Source organism: Lutra lutra, chromosome 8 (genome assembly GCF_902655055.1).
Source record: "Lutra lutra chromosome 8, mLutLut1.2, whole genome shotgun sequence".
Lineage (NCBI taxonomy): Eukaryota > Metazoa > Chordata > Mammalia > Carnivora > Mustelidae > Lutra > Lutra lutra.
Genome location: NC_062285.1, coordinates 57,414,225 through 57,437,243, shown reverse-complemented (window position 1 = coordinate 57,437,243; position 23,019 = coordinate 57,414,225). Strand labels below are relative to the sequence as shown.

General features: G+C 41.4%; 1 protein-coding gene across 7 annotated transcripts in view; it reads right to left on the bottom strand.

The window, feature by feature from the left end:
* SLC11A2 (solute carrier family 11 member 2) overlaps positions 1-23,019 on the bottom strand; it is a 59,854-nt gene that overhangs the window by 23,871 nt on the left and 12,964 nt on the right. For all 7 annotated transcript variants that reach the window (XR_007129497.1, XM_047742169.1, XM_047742173.1 and 4 more), the window contains exons 2-16: positions 17,776-17,847; positions 15,725-15,873; positions 15,065-15,190; positions 14,515-14,634; positions 12,913-13,019; positions 12,315-12,385; positions 12,140-12,207; positions 10,579-10,734; positions 9,729-9,887; positions 8,206-8,292; positions 7,358-7,477; positions 5,727-5,876; positions 5,104-5,177; positions 4,134-4,287; positions 2,128-2,181 (exon numbers count right to left, since the gene is read on the bottom strand). Coding sequence is in view for 6 of the 7 variants with exons in the window: in XM_047742169.1 (XP_047598125.1) it covers positions 2,128-2,181; positions 4,134-4,287; positions 5,104-5,177; positions 5,727-5,876; positions 7,358-7,477; positions 8,206-8,292; positions 9,729-9,887; positions 10,579-10,734; positions 12,140-12,207; positions 12,315-12,385; positions 12,913-13,019; positions 14,515-14,634; positions 15,065-15,190; positions 15,725-15,873; positions 17,776-17,847 (1,667 nt within the window). In the remaining variant the exon portion in view is untranslated. The remainder of the gene's footprint in view (positions 1-2,127; positions 2,182-4,133; positions 4,288-5,103; positions 5,178-5,726; positions 5,877-7,357; positions 7,478-8,205; positions 8,293-9,728; positions 9,888-10,578; positions 10,735-12,139; positions 12,208-12,314; positions 12,386-12,912; positions 13,020-14,514; positions 14,635-15,064; positions 15,191-15,724; positions 15,874-17,775; positions 17,848-23,019) is intronic.

Genomic DNA, 23,019 nt, shown 5'->3' with positions numbered 1-23,019 from the left:
CACTTGTGGAAAACAAGGACCACTTAAAATCCGGCACAGACAGCGCGCACGCTGGCGCTGGGAGACTTCACAGCATTGTTCATTGCACCCAGAGTACTGGCTGAAGTACACTTTCTTTCTGACAGGATCAAATGAAATACAGTATTGAGTATTTTTAACACTGTCAAACACTACACACATAGTATTATAAGATGCCATTTAACTGGGAAGAAATTTTATCATCTCAAGTCATAAACAAAACTTTTTAAAGAAAACAAGCAGCTTTACCTGAACTTCTAAGTGTTATGACTCTGAGAGTGACTGGACCCACCCAGACTCGGGGCAAAGGTAGTGTGTGTTATTATACTGTCTTTACAAAAAAATTTTTTGTCAATTTTGCCTCCACCTAGTCCAGCCAGATGAGAGATTAAAATGTCAGCCCCCAGTATCTTCACAGAGTTCCCTTATGACCAGTTTGGGAAATGAAGACAGGGACAGGGGCAGATGTGAGGAGGGACAGTGAGGGAAATTTCTCTTTCATGATCCTGTGCTTGAGGGCCTAAAATAAGGTATGGTCAGTGATACACAGCAGTTTACCCTTAATGCCTTATAAAAGTCCATCCAGTCTATACTCTTGACCTGGTATCAGCAATAATGCATTTAGGGGCTCAGGTGAATAGAGAAGGTCAACCAGGACTCTAGAAGGAAAGCTCCAAAAATGAAAAGTCATTGCCATTCAATGCCATTCCCATTACTGTTCTCATCAAGTCAATGGCTAGAGCAGACTTGATTATTTATCTCCACCAGACAAATGTGATTTGCTTTGATATAATCACATAATCTCAGGCTCCATATGTAAAAATGTCAGCAGTGGCTGAAGAGAAGCAGCTTCATGCTGAAGGGACCCATGTCCTCTGACTCCAGAGCTCCACCATCTGGTCTCAAAGTTTTTCCCTCTGAGGGAATGGCTGAAGAGAGGTAGCCCAGTGCAACCTTGCTGAGAGAGAACTTTCAATCACAGTGATTCCTACTGACTTGCTGAGAGACACAGAGCTTTGCAACAGTTAGGTCCATAGCTCCCGAGATTGCCTTGCAGGTTGTCTTGGGGATGCTTCGGAAAACCATGACAATTCTGGTAGGAGATGTCTTTTAGGAATAAAACAGATGACTCTTCTTTCCTTTAAAGTCTTTTCTCATTCCAAAATCTCATGAGAATGTCAGTTCATAAATGCTACCATCTTTTTTCTATAACCAACCTCCTGAATGAGGAAGGTGAAGGCTTTATAAATCTATGTGCTCAAGAGTAAATATCATCCGGAAAGCTCTGTATTAACATGAAAGTTAAGAAAATCGGGACTGGAAAGAAAATCCTGATAAGCTTTCAATCTCTGAGGAAAATCTGCTCAGTGACTTTCCAAGGTGATTAATAACCAACACCCACATGCCAGCTTTGCTGTTTATCACCATCTTTATCCTTTCTCATCCCTCTTAACTTCCACCAAGAAATTTAAAATGGAAATAAGTTAAAAGAATCCTAAACCTGAAAGAGGTAGATTTTTCATAATTTTATATTTAATATGGATGAAACCAGTTTAGTTGAGATTTTTTTATAATTAAAATAACTGACAGGGTATGCATAAGAAAAGTATTTCTCAGCCTTTTATCTTTTTATAAACAAAACCTCCATACCCATTCTGTAATTTGTCTTATGAAAACTTTAATACATTTCTCAAATATTTTTTTTAACACATAGCCTGGTTAAGAATAATGCATATAGGATTATCTCTCAAAAGGATAAAACAAGCTGGCCCTTGGGCAGCTACTTAAGAGTTAGTGTTGGAATGATAGCAGCACATGTCAGTTTTTCAAAGATCCTATCTAATGTAGTTCCCAGATTAGAAGGTCAGGAAGAAAAAAAAAATTTCCATCTTTTCAAACATATACTGAAACAAAGTCTTTCCCAACAAAGAGCTGAGTCTTAAATGCAGTCTGTGCAACAGCACATACTTTTGGCTATGTTCACACAGTAAACCATAGAAACACACTGGCTCTGATGGCTACCCGTGGAAGACAGACAGACTGATCCAGTGTCTACTTAGCGTAGCTGCCAGCAGCTTCTCCGGTCAGCAGGACTTTGGAGATGCTTACCGTGCGCCCACAGTCCAGGAAGGACATGCCCAATGCAATCAAACATTGCCAACCCTGAAAGATAAAGTATGGTCATCATTCGCCAACCTCTCTGCAGATCCCTCTTCCTATCATGACTGCTCACACTGCACTGCTCAAGATGCAAACCTGCTCTCTTCCCTCTTTTTTTTTTTAAAGATTTGTCAGAGAGAGAGGGAGGGAGAAAGTGAGCACAAAAAGGGGGAGTAGCAGGCAGAAGCATGGTCCCTGCTGAGCAAGGAGCCTGATGCGGGACTCGATCCCAGGACCCTGGGATCAGGACCCAAGCCAAAGGTAGACGCTTAACCAACTAAGCCACCTAGGCGTCCCCCTGCTCTCTTCCTTGAACATCCAGCTCTACTCATGTCCTACCAACCCAGTTTGCACAAGTCATTATCCCAACCCCACACCCCCATTAAGACATCCTGGAATCTGCTTTCCTCAACAAAGTTTCTTCATACTATTTTCAATATCGAGTTCCCTGTTCCTACTGCTTTGTGTTCGTTGTTTCTTTTGTCCAACTGGGAGTTACCTGAAGACCATCTTTCTTCAGTCCTACCCCATTCCTCATGATGCAGCTGGAGGTAATGATTGACAGACTAATACAACTGGGATAGCACCCCAAACTGCTCAAGTACGTGTTTGGGAGCTTAATAACAGTAACCAACCCTAGAATCAGTCCCCAGCCTAAAAATGGGTCTTCAACAACCTCAACAGTTTCAGGCTACCTGAGGACAACTCAGTCTCTTCAGAGCTAATCTGCAGGAAGGAAGGATTCCCTTAACTTCTACACTGAATTTTAAAAATAATTCCTGTCAAGGACATGTTTAGTTACTTGAGTTTCCTTGGAGTAAATCCCTAGAATATAGGTTCAGCATAATCCTAGGGTGCTCAAGGTTTACTAAGGAGGAAAGAAGAAAAAATAAATCAATCCAGGGCTTAAGTTTTCAATAGTCACTAAAGTTATTTTCTCAATCGAGTACTTAACCTGTGTCAGATATTAGCAGGGGGACTAGGTAAGTGTTAAAAAGATCAGCAGGTCTCCAGCCTCCATCCTTAACCATTCTCTGCAGCATATATAGTACAAATTCTGCTGTCCCTAACCCTCCACACATGCGTTTTTCAGAGAAACCTGTATAGAACAGGGAGGTGGGTTTGCGGTCTTTGTTGATACAACTATTTTCCATTAATATAAGTAATGTTACATAAGACGTAGAAAATAAGACAAAAGAATATATCCATCAAGGAAATATCCTAACACAACTACTATCACCATTTTTAACATAATTTACCCCTGGTTTTTTTGGGGGGGAAGGATCATCTTGGAATACATTATTCTGCATTTTCTGTGTAGCTATGCTTTTATAACCATCATTTTAAAATAACTCTAGAGTAATTCAATGAGAAAATATCACTATTCTTCCTTCTGTAGACAGCTACTAAAATCTTGTGCCACTCCCTACTTTCTATACTATTCTTTTAATTCTTCAAAAACATGATACTCTCTTATCAGGAATTTTTAAAAAGTTATTAATTTATTTATTTGAAAGAGAGCACAAGCATGAGCAGGCAGAGGGAGAAGGAGAGGCAGACTCCCAGCCGAGCAGGGAGCCTGAAATAAGGCTTGATCCCAGAACACTGAAATCATGACCTGAGCTGAAGGCAGATGCCTAACCAACTGAGCCACCCAGGTGCCCCTCTTATCAGGAATTACTAAGAATGGAAACCAGACAGAAGTAACATGACAGCTCTTAAGAGCCAAAATAAATTTTATGGTTAAAAATATTGTTTAACCACAGGTGACTTAACAATTTCACATAAACAGTCTCATTAACCTGGAGATAGGACTGCTATGTGCTTTTAAAAAAAAAAAGAAAAGAAAAAAGATTGCTACTTTGCTCTTTTGGATCCTTTCATTTTGGTGTTCATAAGCCCCATCTCTACCATGTCTGATACCTACACCCCTGCCCCCTTCTGAAAAGACTTACCAGGTAAAACACAAAGCTCAGATAAGCCACACTGACCACAGCAGCTACCACATACAGTGCCACATGCCCTAGTTCCTGGACATAAACCAGGACAAAGTACATGTTGATGGAACAGACGATAAGGACCAATATCCCGCCTGCAATCCTCCAGCCTCTGTAAAAGAATCATCAGTCACTGGGGGGAATAGTCTAGCCCATTCACAAGCAGAAAAGGACACTGTCCTGTGGAGTAGACAGGACAGGAGTTAAGAGGCATCTCAAAATGCACTGAAAATTATTCTTATCATGTCCCAAGTAAAACACCAAGAGGGAGAAAGAGGGGGGGGAATACTATCAAATAATCCTTAATATTTAAGTCCCTAAAAATGCAACAAGTCTCAAGTACCTAGAAAGCAACAAATAATTTCAAATACCCCATACCCTTTCAAGAAGTACAGAAAAGGTATTCATTTATGCTTTTCTCATTAAGATCATTTAACATGGAATTAAGGTGCTTTACACTTCAGTGACTAAAGCTAAAGAATTAAAGCCCTAAGAGTGGAAGTTTCTCATGCTAGAAATGAAAAATGTGCTTGCCTTCTTTTTTTTTTTTTTTTTTTTTTTTTAAAGATTTTATTTATTTATTTGACAGAGAGAAATCACAAGTAAGCAGAGAGGCAGGCAGAGAGAGAGGAGGAAGCAGGCTCCCTGCTGAGCAGAAAGCCCGATGTGGGGCTCGAACCCAGGACCTGGGATCATGACCTGAGCCGAAGGCAGCGGCTTAACCCACTGAGCCACCCAGGCGCCCCTGTGCTTGCCTTCTTTACTGCATTCATAGTCTCTGTTCTCTGAGCCAAAAACTAAGGGGCAGCTCTAGCATTCACCTCTCAAAACATGTGGTTTCCCCCCCATGACTCATTTTCTCACTGGTCTATTCAATGAAGATATGCTTCCCCACATATTTTGGGGGTACTGAGAGAAGTACACTCACATTCCATTGGTAAAGTCATTCATTACTGGCCGCAAGCTTGTAAACGTGAGGATGGGTATCAGAGCAAAGGGAAGCTGGAAGAGAAAGAATGGAGATCAGATGGGGCTACTGGAGATCCATGTATTACCCCCAAGCAGCACTGTTAGCACAACGGAAACACATAACCTGTCGCATCTACCTCATGAGAAATTACTCCTATCATCCCAAGATGCTCATGCATTATGTTGAAACCTATGGAGTCGTTTGATCTGATGTCTTCATTCTGTTGATGGACACCGATTCTAATCCAGTGTCTCTATAAACATTCCTATCTGCCTTGCTTTTTTAACCTCAATAGGACCTAGCCATGTCCTATGTTATTTAATGTTTGCTTGGATTAAAAAACAGTAATTTTATACTCCATATATAATTATAGCAGATAATTCCCATTCAATAGGCTTTTACAAACCAAAACATTTCTAAAAGCTTTTCAGATACCAGGGATTCCATACATTTACCGAGACTGTGCCTCTTTCTTCCTCTGAATTTTTCCCAGGACCCAGCACTACAGGCTTGGTACCTAACGGCAATATATAACACTGCCTGATTAAATGGGATGGAGCTTCCCCCAGCTCCCTCCTCACCTGTAAGCTTTGCAGAACATTCAGGAAGTCATTCATCCCTGTTAGATGCTCTACGTCCTGGAAGATGGCAACAAGCAGAGTGGGGATGATGGCAATAGAGCGGGTCAGAATCACTCGGGCAAAGCGTGACCATTTTAAGTTCAAGAATCCCTGGAAGAAAACCCAGAAGCAGGATAAACGTCTAGAACAGGAAACAGAAAAAGGTTTGGGAGGTTCAGGAAGACCCTAGAAACATGGGATTAAGAAGACGTCACAACGGCCACATGCAGAAAAATGAAATTGGACCATTTCCTTACACCAGACATGAAAATAGACTCAAAATGGATGAAGGATCTCAATGTGAGAAAGGAATCCATCAAAATCCTTGAGGAGAACACAGGCAGCAACCTCTTCGACCTCAGCCGCAGCAACATCTTCCTAGGAACATCGCCAAAGGCAAGGGAAGCAAGGGCAAAAATGAACTATTGGGATTTTATCAAGATCAAAAGCTTTTGCACAGCAAAGGAAACAGTTAACAAAACCAAAAGACAACTGACAGAATGGGAGAAGATATTTGCAAATGACATATCAGATAAAGGGCTAGTGTCCAAAATCTATAAAGAACTTAGCAAACTCAACACCCAAAGAACAAATAATCCAATCAAGAAACGGGCAGAAGACATGAACAGACATTTCTGCAAAGAAGACATCCAGACGGCCAACAGACACATGAAAAAGTGCTCCACATCACTCGGCATCAGGGAAATACAAATCAAAACCACAATGAGATATTACTCACACCAGTCAGAATGGCTAAAATTAACAAGTCAGGAAATGACAGATGCTGGCGAGGATGCGGAGAAAGGGGAACCCTCCTACACTGTTAGTGGGAATGCAAGCTGGTGCAACCACTCTGGAAAACAGCATGGAGTTTCCTCAAAATGTTGAAAATAGAACTACCCTATGACCCAGCAATTGCACTACTGGGTATTTATCCTAAAGATACAAACGTAGTGATCCAAAGGGGCACGTGCACCCGAATGTTTATAGCAGCAATGTCTACAATAGCCAAACTATGGAAAGAACCTAGATGTCCATCAACAGATGAATGGATAAAGAAGATGTGGTATATATACACAATGGAATACTATGCAGCCATCAAAAGAAATGAAATCTTGCCATTTGCAACGACGTGGATGGAACTAGAGGGTATCATGCTTAGCGAAATAAGTCAGTCGGAGAAAGACAATAAGTAAGTCAGACAAAGATCATATGATCTCCCTGATATGAAGGAGAGGAGATGCAACATGGGGGGTTAAGGGGGTAGGAGAAGAGTAAATGAAACAAGATGAGATTGGGAGGGAGACAAACCATAAGTAACTCTTAATCTCACAAAACAAACTGAGGGTTGATGGGGGGAGGCGGGGTGGGAGAGGAGGGGTGGGGTTATGGACATTAGGGAGGGTATGTGCTATGGTGAGTGCTGTGAAATGTGTAAACCTGGAGATTCACAGACCTGTACCCCTGGGGATAAAAATATATTATATGTTTATAAAAAATAAAATTTAAAAAAAAAAAAAAAAAAGAAGACGTCACAAAATGGCAATCAATGTTTTCTTCCTCTACTCTATACCAGTCAAAACAGCACATACCTCCATGACAAACTGGCCAGAGTAAGTTCCTGTCATGGTAGAGCTCTGTCCTGCAGCCAGGATCCCAACAGCCCAGATGTAGAGTGCAGCTGGCCCAAAGTAACATCCCAGTACAACACCCTGGGGGAGGCAAGGGAGAAAGATGTTTTTGTCAATGATCTGCTTAGACAATGGCCAAAACAAAATTGCTCTGTAGCAAGCGCTGTGCTGGGCGCTACTCCGCAGAAGCCAGACTCAGAACCTGACCTCATTTTAGGGGCCTTCGACCTAAATTTTGCTGGATACTCCTTCATTCCTCTGCTTAAGTCTTTTCTCCGAGTTCCTAAAGCCTTCATCCTCAACCTTCATCTTAAATATGTTTAAAATTTAAAAAAAAAAAAAAAAAAAAAAAAAAAGAAAGAAAGTCTACACAACAATTCCCAAATTATATTACTTAACACACTATTCTGGAGGATAGTAACAAGAGTGAAGAGAAAGGTCAAATACATTTGGGAAATACTACATAAATTATGCATTCTACTCTTGGGAGGCTCATAATGTAACCAGCATAAAAGGGACTGAGAGGTCCCAATAAAGAATACTTTACCAGGAGCACTTTCTTTAGTCTCCCCCAGTTAACATCCTATAAAACACTATACTACCACCATAACTCTACAGTTCATCTTTTAGCTGATCTTCTATTCCCTCCCACATAATCCAAAAATGCTTGCCTGGCACCTAGACCTCTGAAGTAAATGACACTCCAGAGATGACAGTTTCAGCTCCAAAGTGAACCCACAGAAAATTATCAGATACTATGCCAAGAATACCGATTCAGGAGCAGTGATTACAAATCTGAAAAGGCTTACCCCTTTGTAGATGTCCACTGCCAGTGTTGAGTTATCATCAGGAAAAAGGTGAGTGTGGGGACTACTGTTATTTCTACAGACTGCAATCTAGAAGACAAAGCAGTTCAGGAGCAACTTTTACTTTTGAGGCAAGGACCAGACCAGAAGAGCATTCCTACAGATCACAAACTACAGGTCACATGCAAGTCACCTAGGAGACATAGGCTGGAAGTTAAGACACTGGATACAGGTTGTAATGAGAGCAGGGATTGGCAATAATGGCACTTACGGTCTTCTTCCATAATCCTTCTACACCCTCATGCTATCAAAAATATTTACTGAGTTAAGAGTGTGCATGGTGGGGTGCCTGGGTGGCTCAGTTGTTAAGTGTCTGTCTTCAGTTTAGGTCATGATCCCAGGGTCCTGGGGTCGAGCCCCTCATTGGTCTCTATGCTTGGTGGGAAGCCTGCTTCTCCCTCTTCCACTTCCTCTGCTTGTGTTTCCTCTCTCACTGTGTCTCTGTCAAATAAATAAAATCTTAAAAAAAAAAAAGAGTGTGCACGGTAATACATGAATGCTGGCTCGCTTTAAGTGATGGCAGGAGGAGAGGGTCCTTAAGAAAAATGAGAGGACTCCGGGACACCTGGGTGGCTCAGTTGGTTGGACGACTGCCTTTGGCTCAGGTCATGATCCTGGAGTCCTGGGATCGAGTCCCACATCGGGCTCCCAGCTCCATGGGGAGTCTGCTTCTCCCTCTGACCTTCTCCTCGCTCATGCTCTCTCTCACTGTCTCTCTCTCAAATAAATAAATAAAAATCTTTAAAAAAAAAAAAAAAAGAAAGAAATATGAGAGGACTCCTTAGTCATAGCAGAGCCAGGAGTCAGAGATCCTATAGACAGGCCATCAGGAATCAAGACAATAGAGTATTCAAAATACAAAAGAGGGGTGCCTAGGTGGCTCAGTGGGTTAAAGCCTCTGCCTTCAGCTCAGGTCATGATTCCAGGGTCCTGGGATCGAGGCCCCGCATCGGGCTCTCTGCTCAGCAGGGAGCCTGCTTCCTCCTCTCTCTCTCTGCCTGCCTCTCTGCCTACTTGTAATCTCTGTCAAATCAATCAATCAATCAATCAATCTTAAAAAAAAAAGTACAAAAGAGTATATCTTAGTCAGTTTCTGTGTTCTGTTTGTTGACTCCTCCCTGTCCTCACCTCCAAATGCAAGACTGGCAAGCAGGCTGGCAGTTGATAAACAGGAAACAAAAGGGGATGATGACAAAGAGCCAACCAAACAGACATGAAGGCACAAACAGAACAGTGTGAGGCAATCTTTATTCTGAGGCAAACTCCCTTCAGAGCCAATAGCTTGGAAACATGGGTCCAGGCCTGGCCTATCCCCAGACTCTGGACCCTGACTAGTGCCATGATGAGGGGGCAGCCCCGAACCTGGAGATCTGCTTCCCTTGAGCTCCAAATCCCTGTCACTCTTCCTGTCTTCCGGCCTTCACTACCCTCACATTCACTACCACTCATGACCCTGGCTTACTCACCACCTGGTCGTTGGTTTTTTCAAAAAATGCTTCAGCAAAGACTGAGACGACAAAGACGTTGATGATGAAGGAAACAAAGAGAGCAATGCAGGATTCGATGAAAAAGTACTTATTAGCTTCTCGAACTTCCTGCTTATTGGCTCGGTTTACCTGTCTGGACTAGAGACATAAACATCAAAGTCATTTTTTGATTAGTTAGATCAAGTTTCCTTGTACTATTTCATAAGTTTGGAGTTAGCTGAAAGATTTAGAGGGCAAACAACTGACATTTTCTCACAAGAAATGTGAGAAAACTTACTTACATCCTGGCTCAGTAAGTGAGTAAGGACCTCATGACCCTCTGACAACACTGCACGTTCCTCAAACAGGAAATGATGACTATGTGCTACTAAGCTCTCAGTTACTGTGGCTAGAAGAACCACTGACATTAAAAAACCACCTGATTTTCAGTCCTAACAACCTTAATTATAAAGGTCTCTGAGATCTCCCAGCAAACTATTGTATAAGATGACTGATAAAACCTTGGTTGGGCTCTTTACTCCTGATCTCCTCAAGGTCACTCAGTCTCTTGGGATTTTTTTTTTAATCTTTTGGGATTTAAACATGAGATTTGGTGCACTTTTGGACCTTTTATGAAGAATTTTAGTCCCAGTTTCTCTGTGGGGTCACTTATTTCTGGTCACCTTTGTGACAAAAACAGAGTGTGAGCGTGCAAAGTTTATAAACATCCAACCGTGGAAAAACCTTTCTCTCCTTTAGGGCTCTTACGCTTTTCAACTAAGTGTGTGTTCCCTGCAACTAAAGGAAACATAAACTATCTGGACAACACAGATATAAGGGCCATACTCACCTTGACTAAGGCAGAATGCAGGTACATATTGTGTGGCATGATGACAGCTCCCACGATGCCCACAGCCTGCTCGATCTGTGGGGTGTGGCAGCCTGAACAGGATGGCAGGAACATGCCCTTGAGTACCTGGCTCTGGCTGGGCTTCACTGTAACATACTACATACCAACAGAACTATTAGAATATGAGACCAGGGGAGTAACACAGTACTAGGAAACACTTAGCATCCATTGCTCCTTACAACACTTTCTTCAACAACCACCTAGAATAATGAGGAATACAGAACTATCAGAAAACCAAGCAGCATGAGGGACTTGCTTCCAGAGGTCTGAGAATTCAGGCCTGGGATATCCAAATATTTCACGTCATATTTTAGATATACAAAGTAGATGTGTAGAGAATGTCATTAATATTCTAAAGAATTAGATGGCTGCTAAGGGCCTCACTGACATTATTTTCACAATTGCTCCTATGAGACAGACCCAAGAATATAGTCAATTCTTGATTATCCATACTTATGCCTCTATTCACCTATGTTTATCTGAAAATCACTTATGTCTGCCACTAATGTATGCTGAGACACATTCATAAATATTTCTCATACATACTTTTTCCTGGTTCAGCCTTTTTCTTGAAGCCTTAGACTAATCTATTACATAATCTACTCACAGATTAGATGTGCTTTTTTAAAAAGATTTTATTTCTTTTAGAAATAGAGAGTGTGAGCAGGGGGAGGGGCAGTGGAAGAGAGAATCAGATCCCTGAGATTGTGACCCAACCCAAAAAATCAAGTCAAGACACTTAACCAACTGAACCAGCCACCCAGGCATCCCAGATTAGATGTACTTTTAGAAGTTCAGCCAGGTCAATGAGCAAAAATGAGTTTATAACAATTGGACATAGAAAACTACTATCAGGGCGCCTGAGTGGCCTTCAGTTCAGGTCATGATCCCAGGGTCCTGGGATTGAACCCCACATGGGGCTCCCTGCTCAGCAGGGAGCCTGCATCTCTCTCTCCCGCTCCCCCTGCTTGTGCTGTCAAATAAATAATAAAATCTTAAAAAAGAAAGAAAGCTACCATTACTGCCTATAATGGTACTGATTCTTAGGAGTATCCGGGTTGGGGAACAAACCAGGAAACACCCACTATATCCTTTATAGTTCATTAACTTGCAATACAGAGAAAGTTCAAGCTGCAGGTGGTATAAGCCAGGATAAGCAAAACCAGAACCCCTCCGAGTTAAAAGCCGGGAATAATGCTGCAACTCCCTCCCTAACTCTCTCTAAGGCTGCTCTGTTATGGGGCTAGCCAACTTGGAACCAGGGAGTCTAGTCTAGAAAGTCCTACAAAATCTGGTCATTTTTGACCTAGGAGACCAGGCCTTCCCAGAGACTAGTCTCTACAGATCATATTTCTTCAAAATTGGCCGAGGCTGAACTCGCTTTTTGTTAACACACGTGATAAAATTAAACCATCCTAGCATTATACAGTCTTAAAAGAAAAGGCAAAACAACCCCCTCTCTTTTGGTTATAAAAAGTAATGAATAGCCCACAACACTTGCCTCATATCCAAATGTGAGGGCCATAATGGTGATAAGAAAGCCAAAAAACGCTTCTAGCTTCCGTAAGCCTAAAGGGGAAAATGCAACAGTGAGCTCACAGAAGGCAGACTTCTCCACCAGCCAGAAGAAGGGAAGTAGCTCCTTTCACTGACCCCTCCATTCCCAGTCTCCTTACCATATTTGTCCAAAAAGAGAAATACAAAGGTATCTGCAATGGTGATGAGAACTCCACCCCATAGAGGAACCCTAGGTCAGAGACAAGAAATGGAGATTAATGGGAAGAAAGGAAACGTTGAAAACCACTTTCTTTCCAACAGCTTTCCAGATACACAACACTTGGAGAAGTAAGGACTCGTGGGAGAGGGGACAGTGGCAGGAGGTCAGGCCTTGGGTAATTTAGGATCACAGCACCAAATGAACAAACTACATTCATTCAAACATTGTCTACTAAGTCAGACATTTAGGATGCAAAGCTGAAAAGTATGGGTCTTACCCCTCAAGGAGCTCACTGTCTAGTGGGACAAACTGATATACCAATACATAATTGTAACACACATGTCACACACTGTATAACAGAGGGATGCATAACCCAACATGAGAACATGAACATACAGAGCCTACAGCTGCTGGGAGAGAAGGTGGCTCCAGAAAGGTTCCACAGAAAAAATAATACTTGAATTGAATCTTGAAAACTGAAAATTAATTTGGTTTTTGTTTTTACATTTGCTTTGAAATCTAGCAAAATATTACTTTCTGGAGGAAAACCCCCTCACCTTCCTACAGACAGGAGATTGATGGCAATGGCTGAGCCAATAACTTCTTGCATATCTGAGCCAATGATAGCCAACTCCACCATCAGCCATAGGATAATTCGTGGGACCTAAATACCAAACAGCAAAAAGACATAGTTCTAATTAATCATTTTTAAGAACTTTCCCTATAGTTTGGAATTCACATTTGGCACTGACCCATCAACAGTCCTCCATAAGGCTTCAGTCTAGAGATGAAGTACCAGAACTGGGCTCCACCTGGCCCGTCACTGCACTGTACCCAAGCTGGAGAAAGCAAGGGTGCTTCTATGTGGTGATGCCGATGAGCCAAGGTCAGGACAGCAGCTGATCCTAATCTTCTCTCTTACCTTCCACTCAATAGAGGAACGGAATTTCTGATCATTAATTTCCACTTAATTTCCTGACTAAAAACAATCCAAAAGTTTTAGGAGAAAATGAGGATGCTAACCTGGTCAAAATATTGTTCAGGAGAGAAGAGAAAATGACCACAGAAGACAATTATCCTGACCATGGCTGAAGAGATAAAATAAAAATGAAGAGGCTGGGGTCAACCTTAATGTAATGATAATATATAAGCAAGTGAAAAAGGACAAATATGTAAAGGGACTCGAAGCAAACTGGTTGAAATACAGTGGCATATAACAAAACGGGAACCTAATCTGGTCAAACGATCCAGCTGAAAGACAAATGTATTTAATATTGGCTCACAGAGGCCAAGAGAAAACAAAACAAAACAAAAAAACCCAAAACAAAACAAAACAAAAAAAACAAAAAACAAATCCAACACAACAGCTTCAGGTATCTACTACACAAAAAATGGTCACAAAAAAGAACTGTTAATATACGTGAAGAGAAACTACAAGAAATTATGAATTACTAAGGTTTTTTCTGAAAAGCATATAAGGGGGAAAAAGCAGATAAGGATAGTTTTTCAGAGTCAGAAAAGGAGATTATACATTTAGGACAAACCAGAGGCATATCATTATCTTATCTAAAGATGAAGCTAGGTTAAAACTATCTTTCAGACATAGGGTCCATTCCTGCCTTAGGCAGCAGTAAGAAAAGGCCCAAAAGGTCCAGAAAAGAGCTGTGGAAGACAGTGTAACTTCCAGGGTCAGGGTCAATTGAAAAATAATTCTTAACAAATCCAAAGATCCTGCCACATAGAGTTTATAGTAAAAGAGAATATCTTATTTTTCAAATTGATGACAAAGTCAAACAAAAAAGAAAATACATGATTTAGGAATATGGATGTATGAATGAAAGTGCTTAAAGCACTCCCACCCCTTCATGGGCTGGGCACTGCTAGATATCAGAAAGCGGAATGAATGGTAAATATTTACTCTAACTGAATTTTTCCAAGGAAGCTTTCTGGCAAAAAATGAATCTCAATTTAAATTCTAAAGAAGTACAGAACTATGGGTTGGCAGCAAGAGAGGCTACAGAATTTCCCCTGGAACTGATCCGCAGGCCCCTGACCACTAAGTCCTCCACTATTTCAGTATATACCAGGAGACCAGCACATTCTGTCAGACACACACGTTTCTCTGAGATGAGTGACAAACAGGACACTACGTGGCTCACCTTGGGATACTGACGATGACACACTTCAGCAAGATGCAACCCCGTGACCACGCCCAGTCTGGCTGCAAGGCGCTGGAGCAGCAGCCCCACGACGGTGGCCAACAGAAGAACCCAGAGCAACTACAGAAGAAAAAAATCCCATCATAACACTCATTATACAACTGGAGTGTTTTCATTTCGTTGTTTGGAAATGTGAATGAGAAATACATTCAGGAAAGAGCTCAGCTCAGGAATCAAATGACCTGGAGATCTGTATCAGGTTCTGCACATAACCTGCTAGGTCATCTCACACCTTTCTGAGCCTTAATTTCTCCCTTGTTCAAGGCAAACTATGTGGACTGGATAAAAGAAAATAAAGTTAAAGCTAACTATGTGTATAAAATAAATTTTAAAAACCAGATGGCAAGGTACTTTTCACCCAAGTGTCACTGCCAATGAAGTTGCATGTAACTGCCAAGGCTGATGATACCCAACAGGCAGAGAAGGGGGACAGGATGTGAGGGTGGACTGCATGTGTTTAACAGGGGCAGGGAGAGGACTAGATGTTCACCTTAAATCCAGCCACTGCTCCAGACTGCAAATCAGATTCGATGTTTCCTGGATCCAAGTAGGCAATGCTCATAAGAAAGCCAGGTCCCGTGAAAGCCCAGAGCTTACGAAAGCTAAAACAAGAATACTATACAAGAGAGGAAGAGATCAAACTAATTATCACCTCCAAACTACTGATCTAATTTATCTGTTATTTTTTTTCACATATAAAGCAACAATATCAGCTTCTGCATACTGGGTATGCCCAACTTCAACTTCATCTTACCCACTTCTTATCAATAACCTGGCCATTTCTCTGTCCAAATAAGAGCCCTTCCCATACCTGCTCTTTCCATCCACCAGCCTCTCATTCTAAAACCTGAGTATGAGTATCAGTACCCTTGTGCCCAACCACCACTCAAAAGGGACAAAAGCTACTGTAAAACACATGAAATTCTTACTTTCTAGATAAAAAAATAATCACTAGTACAATGTGGCAACTGTTCTCAAGGTCCTCGTTTTCCTGAAAGTTACTGTAAACAGTTACTCTGATTACAAAAGTTGTCTTCAGAGACTTGCTTGCAAAATTAGATCTGAGGCTGTTGCTCTTGAGTTGTTCAGCAGACTTTCCACTCCTAAGTCTTCCCTAAATAACGTTTTCCTCCAAGGATTTGTCACTAACCTCTTCTTCAGGAATGGTGATCTTCTCATCAAAGTAGGTGGTAAAGGGCTCTTGTGAGTGCTCCTCGGACTGGGGGAGAGATGAGGTACTATAGGCAGGGTTGAGTGCACCAAGACTGGGAGAGTTCCCATGGTCTCCAGAAACATCATCTAAATTAACAGATTTGAGAAGAAATAAAAATGAACAAAATACACTAACAACTTGTCCTTAGTAACTTTTTTTTTTTTAAAGATTCTATTTATTCATTTGAGAGAGAGGGAGGGAGAGAGCATGAGCAGGGGAGAGAGGCAGAGGGGAAAGCAGACTCTCTGCTGAGCAGGGAGACCGATGTGGGGCTCCATCCCAGGACCTTGGGATCATGATCTGAGCTGAAGGCAAAAGCTTAACCATCTAATCCACCCAGACGCCCCTCCTTAGTAACTTTTATTTATTTATTTATTTTTAAAGATTTTATTTATTTATTTGACAGACAGAGATCACAAGTAGGCTAAGAGGCAGGCAGAGAGAGAAAGAGGCGGAAGCAGGCTCCCCACTGAGCAGAGAGCCCGATGCGGGGCTCGATCCCAGGACCCTGGGATCATGACCTGAACCGAAGGCAGAGGCTTTAACCCACTGAGCCACCCAGGCGCCCCTCCTTAGTGACTTTTAAATCAAATCTTTTTAACACCTAAATGCACAAGACCAACCTGGCTCTACTCAATTTATTTCCAATATTTTAGTTTCATCTATATTTATAATATAGAATAATTACAATTCTTTATTAGGCAGTACATTCACATGGATGGAAATTCAGGAAACTAAAAAAAGCTTATGGTAAAAAAAAGCTCCCTCTCACCCCTCCTCCCAAGTCACTTTGCTCTGGATCAGTTTTAACGCTCATCTCACAATGGTTTTCCTACTTTCACACTTCTGCATTCCTGGTTGGCAACTTTTAGTATCATCTCATTTTCTTCTAAATACACTGATGCCTAGGGCTCAAAATATAACATTCCCTCTCTAGCCACCCTCATAACCTAAAATCCTAACTTTCAGAAGAACAGAACTAGGTCCATCTAGTTACTACCCTACTCCGCCCCCACCCCCATCCATTATTTGGACTGAGCCAAAGAATGGTCCTCGGACTTTACACCTCTGTCGGGCTTCTCAAAAAATGTGGAAGTTGAAAAATCCTGCCATAGTTAGGTTAAAATCTGAAGCTGCAGGGAAACCACCAAACAGGAACCCTTTGCCTCCTAAGGCCTGCCATGAAGAGCTTCAGGTCATGGGGTGTGGGCACCCTCGTGACAGGAGGGCTCATCTTAGACTGCTTATCAGCATTTCCAGGTCCTGCATTTTGCCGGTAATCTTAAATGCTGGTAAGGGAAGGGTCTGGGAGAAAAGGGCTAATCTGCCAGAAGGATACAAAGCCGAGTTTGGTAGCCATCAAATGGCAATTTCAAACCAAAGAGCTCTAATGTCAGGGTTTCCAAGAAATCCTTGTAACATCCAATTAGAAAAACAAAAGCTTCTTTCTATAGGGAGCTGACCCACTTCTGTGAAGTGGCCCTGAATTATGAGGAAATTCAAAGAAAAGGAATAAAAATTCTAAAGGGGAAATTTAGATTAGAAAGAATTAGAAAACTCCCTCTAACGGATTACACAGTTAAATGTGTTTGCTCGGTATTTTACTGTTCCTTAATGTAAATAGCCCAGTGCTGTGAAGAGCCAAAGCATTCTAAAGGTTTTTATGCCAGGCCTGTGATTAACACTTGCCCTTGGAAGCATTACTGCTACAGAAACCAAACTTGCAGCTAATCTTGGCTCATCTCAGAATCAGAAATAAGACAGGAGACAGATCTTCATGGTTATCATTTACAGCTTAAGTTACGGGATGGTGACTGGATTGGACCTGATTGGAGCAGGCCTCTATGATGATACTGTTAGCTAGGGAAGAGGAGTTAAGGACAATTTTTGTTGTGATAGATGACAAGAAGGAAAATATGGTCAATTTCTATTACTGATTTAAACCAAATTCCAAGTAAAAATCAGACAATAACACAGCTATAAATTACCATCTGGCATCTTCTGTTCAGGACCCAACACCATGGTAGATGCCTGAGTGTCCGAGCTCTTAGAATAGGATTCTGGAAAGGAGAAAAGGGAGACGGGAATGAACAAGAACAAAATAATAAGTTCAGAACCAACATTTTGTTACTCTGTACAACTGTCCCCATACTAGATGAAAAGAATAATTCTTCTTCTAAATTAGAGAATCTTGAAAATAATTACAGCTTTCAGAGCATTATTAAGAGGTAGTTAATAAAAATTAAAGAGTCTTAATCACTTTTTGCTAGCAAGACTTTAAAACCAAACTAAAGCAAAAGGTATTTCAGGGAAGTAGGCAAATACTTTTTAATAAGCATCCACAAAGAGGCTGCTAAGCAAACCCCCAGTCTCTGCCTTGCTTCCAGATTAACTCAAATATTTATTTAAAACCAGACTGATTTCTCCCAACTTTTACAAGTTTTTAAGGACAAAGATCTATAACTCTCTCTTTTTTTTTTTTTTTAACTCTTTTTGATCTAAGAAACAATTTAAGCTCACGATTCAATTTTCTGGAAAGGGGGGAGAAAAGTACCTCACCACCATACTATCGTGAAGGGCCATTATTTCCCAGCCTCATATTTCCCTGAGAGAGACTTCCCCTATAACGTTTCTCATTCCCTAACCCTTCAACAACCGAAAAAAGAAACTAATCACTATGGCTATCCCTTCCTGGGCACTCAAGGAGAGATGAGGCACCAGGAGGACTAGGCATAGTCTGCAGGATGCCATCCAGCACTTCTCTCTATTGTGGAAGGGAGTTAAGGATGAGCGGTTGTCCCAGAGGTCTATCAACCTGTTAGGTCAAGTTTAACTGGGTGGGGGGGAGGTTGGGATGGTCATAAGCCCATTTGGCCACAGATCTATGGAATATTCTCCAGTCAACCCCACCAATAAGGCTGATTTTTTTTACATTTCAATTTACTGATTAAGGAATCTACTTCTCAGTTGATTTCAAATTTACAAGGAGAGGGGCACCTGGGTGGCTCAGTGGGTTAAGCCTCTGCCTTCGGCTCAGGTCATGGTCTCAGGGTCCTGGGATCGAGCCCTGCATCGGGGTTTCAGCTCAGCAGAGAGCCTGCTTCCCTCTCTCAGCCTGCCTCCCTGCCTACTTGTGATCTCTCTCTCTCTGTTAAATAAATAAAATCTTTGAAAAAAAAATTTAGAAGGAGAAAGACGAGGTAATATTTATTGTTAGCCCCAACCCCCACTTAAATCCTAATAAGAATGATCCTACTGAAAAAGTTAAAAAGCCTCTCCTTAGTTATCTTTTACTGTAGAAAGTCTTTTCCTCTCTTGTACCTTGTTCCTATCTGAACATTCTTCTACTTTTTTTTTCGATAATCTACCAACATATGCTGTATCTGTTTTAAAGAATTATCAGAGTGGAAGTATTTTAGGTTTCATCCATCTTCCCAGATATAAGACATACTACCACTTGCTAGGTTGGAAAACATAATCTTTTATCTCTAGAATCACCAATATCAAGTGTTTTGTTACAGTGGACAACTAGCCACGTCCCTCCTATCAGGTTTTAAGGCACCAGATAACTAAACACCAGCCAGTAGATGCCAGTAACACTGTCTACATTCAAACCCTCTTTAGCACCTCATCTGAATGGAAGTTATGTATCTGACCACTGAGAACAGCAGGAGACACTTAGATTCCAATCACAGCTCAGCCCCTTGGCCCCATCCAGAGCCCTTATACTTTTATTTTACATATACTTCTAAGAAGCCAGGTTATCAGGTTATCCTAACCCTTAATAAATTAGATATCACAAATCAGCTCTGGGACTCTTTTTTTTTTTTTTTAAGATTTTATTTGTTTATTTGACAGAGAGATCACAAGTAGACAGAGAGGCAGGCAGAGAGAGAGACTGAGAGAGAGAGAGAGAGAGAGAAGCAGGCTCCCTGCTGAGCAGAGAGCCCGATGCGGGACTCGATCCCAGGACCCTGAGATCACGACCTGAGCCGAAGGCAGCGGCCCAACCCACTGAGCCACCCAGGCGCCCCCCCCTTTTTTTTAAAGATTTTATTTGTTTATTTGACAGAGAGATCACAAGTAGACAGAGAGGCAGGCAGAGAGAGAGAGAGAGAGAAGACTTTCTAACTCTTATAGGAAAAGGTCTTGGGCCACTTCGTATGAGGCAAAGAGCCCTTCTTTATACTTTGATCAACTCTGAGAACATTATTATTAAAAATAATGTTATTAATATTTTATTATTATTAATTACATTAAGCATAACTCAGTTTCTTCAAATGTGGCCCTACTCACCAAGAACTGATTACATTAGCGTACTTTTGTAGTGATGATCGACATCCTGTGTAAGTCACAGAAGTGTTTAGTGCATCTGAGGAAATTTCCTTCCCAAAATAAGCCTTTAAGTGATATTTCAAAAACAAGCAAATAAAGGTGATAGTTAGGGCCATCTTGATGGGTGAGTTGGTTAAGCTCTGCCTTTGGCTTGGGTCATGATCTCAGGGTCCTGGGATCGAGTTCCTCATCAGGCTCCCTGCTCAGTGGGAGTCTGCTTCTCCCTCTGCCTCCCCCAACTTGTGCTCATGCTCTCACTCTCTCTCAAAAACATAAAACCTTAAAAAAAAAAAAAGTGATAGTTAAATAATTTAAGGGAGAAATACTTCATGATAAAATTTTAAACAATTGTTATTAGTATCCAAAGGGATTATTTATATATTAATTACATACACAGCTAATAAATACAAGAAGTCTGGTCTTCTCTCTGAAATCTCAGGAATGCATTATTCAAAGAAAGAAAAAACAATTCTAGATTCCAACTTTCTCATCAAAACTTTTAGCCAACGAACTATAAGCTCTATTGCTTCCACTGTCTACAGAATATAACTAGGGCAGGAAACAGAGTGGGTCAGTTAGACTTGGTGAGCTACACAGTATTTAATTTCCATGAAAATTTAAGACCCTACAGAAGCAGTTAGTACTGAAACAGTTTTGCTCTCTAGGACCATACCACCAGATTGTTTTAGTCATTTAACTACATTAATGCAAAGATCAAGATGAAATACAAGCAACCAGAATCAATCCAGCAATACTTTGATAATTATGATTAAGATAGCTTTTATATTCTAGCTCACCCTCAACCATAAAGTGTCACCTTCTTCTGAATCCAGTAAGTTTCCTCCTGTCAAACAGCAATCAACAACAGAAAAAATGGCACTCCTGGTTAAATGTAATATAAGTATTTTATCCCATTCCTTATCAAAAGTTGTTAAGAATGGGGGTGCCTCAGTGACTCAGTCGGTTAAGTGTCTGACTCTTGATTTCAGCTCAGATTACATCTCAGGGTTGTAAGATGGAGCCCCACATCGCCCAGAGCGAAGCCTGCTTAAGATTCTCCCTTTCCCTCTGCCCTTCCTCCCTCTTCCCCTCCAAAAAATGTTAAAAGAATGATTTACAAGTGGGGTGCCTGGCTGGCTCAGTCAATAAAGCATGTGACTCTTGATCTCAGGGTCATGAGTTCAAGTTCAAGTCCCACACTGGGTGTAGAGATTACTTAAAAAAAAAAAAAGTTTTACAAGATAAAAAGGCTAGGGGCGCCTGGGTGGCAGCTGAAGCCGCTGCCTTCAGCTCAGGTCATGATCTCAGGGTCCTGGGATCAAGCCCCCAATCAGGCTCTGTGCTCAGCAGGGAGCCTGCTTCCTTCTCTCTCTCTGCCTGCCTCTCTGTCTACTTGTGATCTCTGTCAAATAAATAAACAAAATCTTAAAAAAAAAAAATTAAAAGGCTAATAAAATTACACTTTCTGTCTAAAATGCCTTTGACCCAGCAATTCTAACAATGGATCTTAAAGAAATACTCGCACAAGGAAAGTATGTGCAAGGAAATTTCCTGTAACACTGTTTGTAGTATCAAAAGACTAGAAACAACCTAGATATTAGTCGAGGACTAGTTAAATAAACTATGTACATATAAAGGATGGAACGCCATGTAGCTTATTATAATAACGCAAATCTAAATGTACTGATAGGAAACAATCTCCAAGACATGTTTTCAAGTAAAAAACCCAATGTATAGAATGGTATACAATCATTTATGTCAAGAAGAAAAGAAGAGGGGCCCCTGGGTGGCTCAGTGGGTTAAAGCCTCTGCCCTTAGCTCAGGTCATGATCCCAGAGTCCTGGGATTGAGCCCCGAATTGGGCTCTCTGCTCAGCAGGGAGCCTGCTTCCCCCTCTCTCTCTGCCTGCCTCTCTGCCTACTTGTGATCTCTGTCAAATAAAATAATAAAATCTTAAAAAAAAAAAAAAAAAGAAGAAAAGAAGAGAGAGAATACACACATGTACATGTATGGACTACCCCCCAGGGACACGCCAAAAACAGGTAATGCCGTCCCCAAAGAGAAGGAGAGGGGGAGCACAAATGAGGTCAGGTGAAGGGAGAACCTCTCATTGAATATACACTGTATACCATTTTGCACTTAAAAAAACTTTGTCATATACTTGTATTATCTATTTTTTTTAAATACAAAGGTCATATGGATTCACTCAGCTTCTGAACACTTACAGGATGTGCAGCTGAACTCTGACAAAACTTCTGTAGTGGATTAATCAGAGATCTATACCTATCCAGCTGGCAGGCATACACTGTCTAAAACTTACCTTACACTACTACTTTGCCTTAGTGCCCAAAGGGCCATGCTCTGATATTATGAACTGGGAGTTACATGTGAATGTAACTCAATGTAATGTAATCAAGAAAGCGTTTCCTGACTCCTTAATTTGGGTATCCCCCAAACACAAACTAGCTATAATCAATTCTGAACATCTAATTAACATGAATTCATGTGCTCTCTTACCACTCACAAGAACTCTAGAAAAACAAATTTTTTTTAAAGATTTTATTTATTTCACAGAGAGAGAGAGAGAGCGAGCACAGCAGGGGGAGCGTCAGGCAGAGGAAGAGGGAGAAGCAGGCTCCCTGCTGAGCAGGGAGCCAGATGTGGGGCTCTATCCCAGGACTTTGGGATCATGACCCTAGCTGAAGGCAGACGCTTAACCGACTGAGCCACCCAGGTGCCCCTAGAAAAACAATTTTTTTAAGAACAATTTAGATAGGGGCACCTGGGTGGCTCAGTTGGTTGGGCGTCTGCTTTAGGCTCAGGTCATGATCCCAGGATCCTGGGACAGAGCCCCATATTGGGCTCTCTGCTCAGCCGGGAGCCTGTTTCTTCCTCTC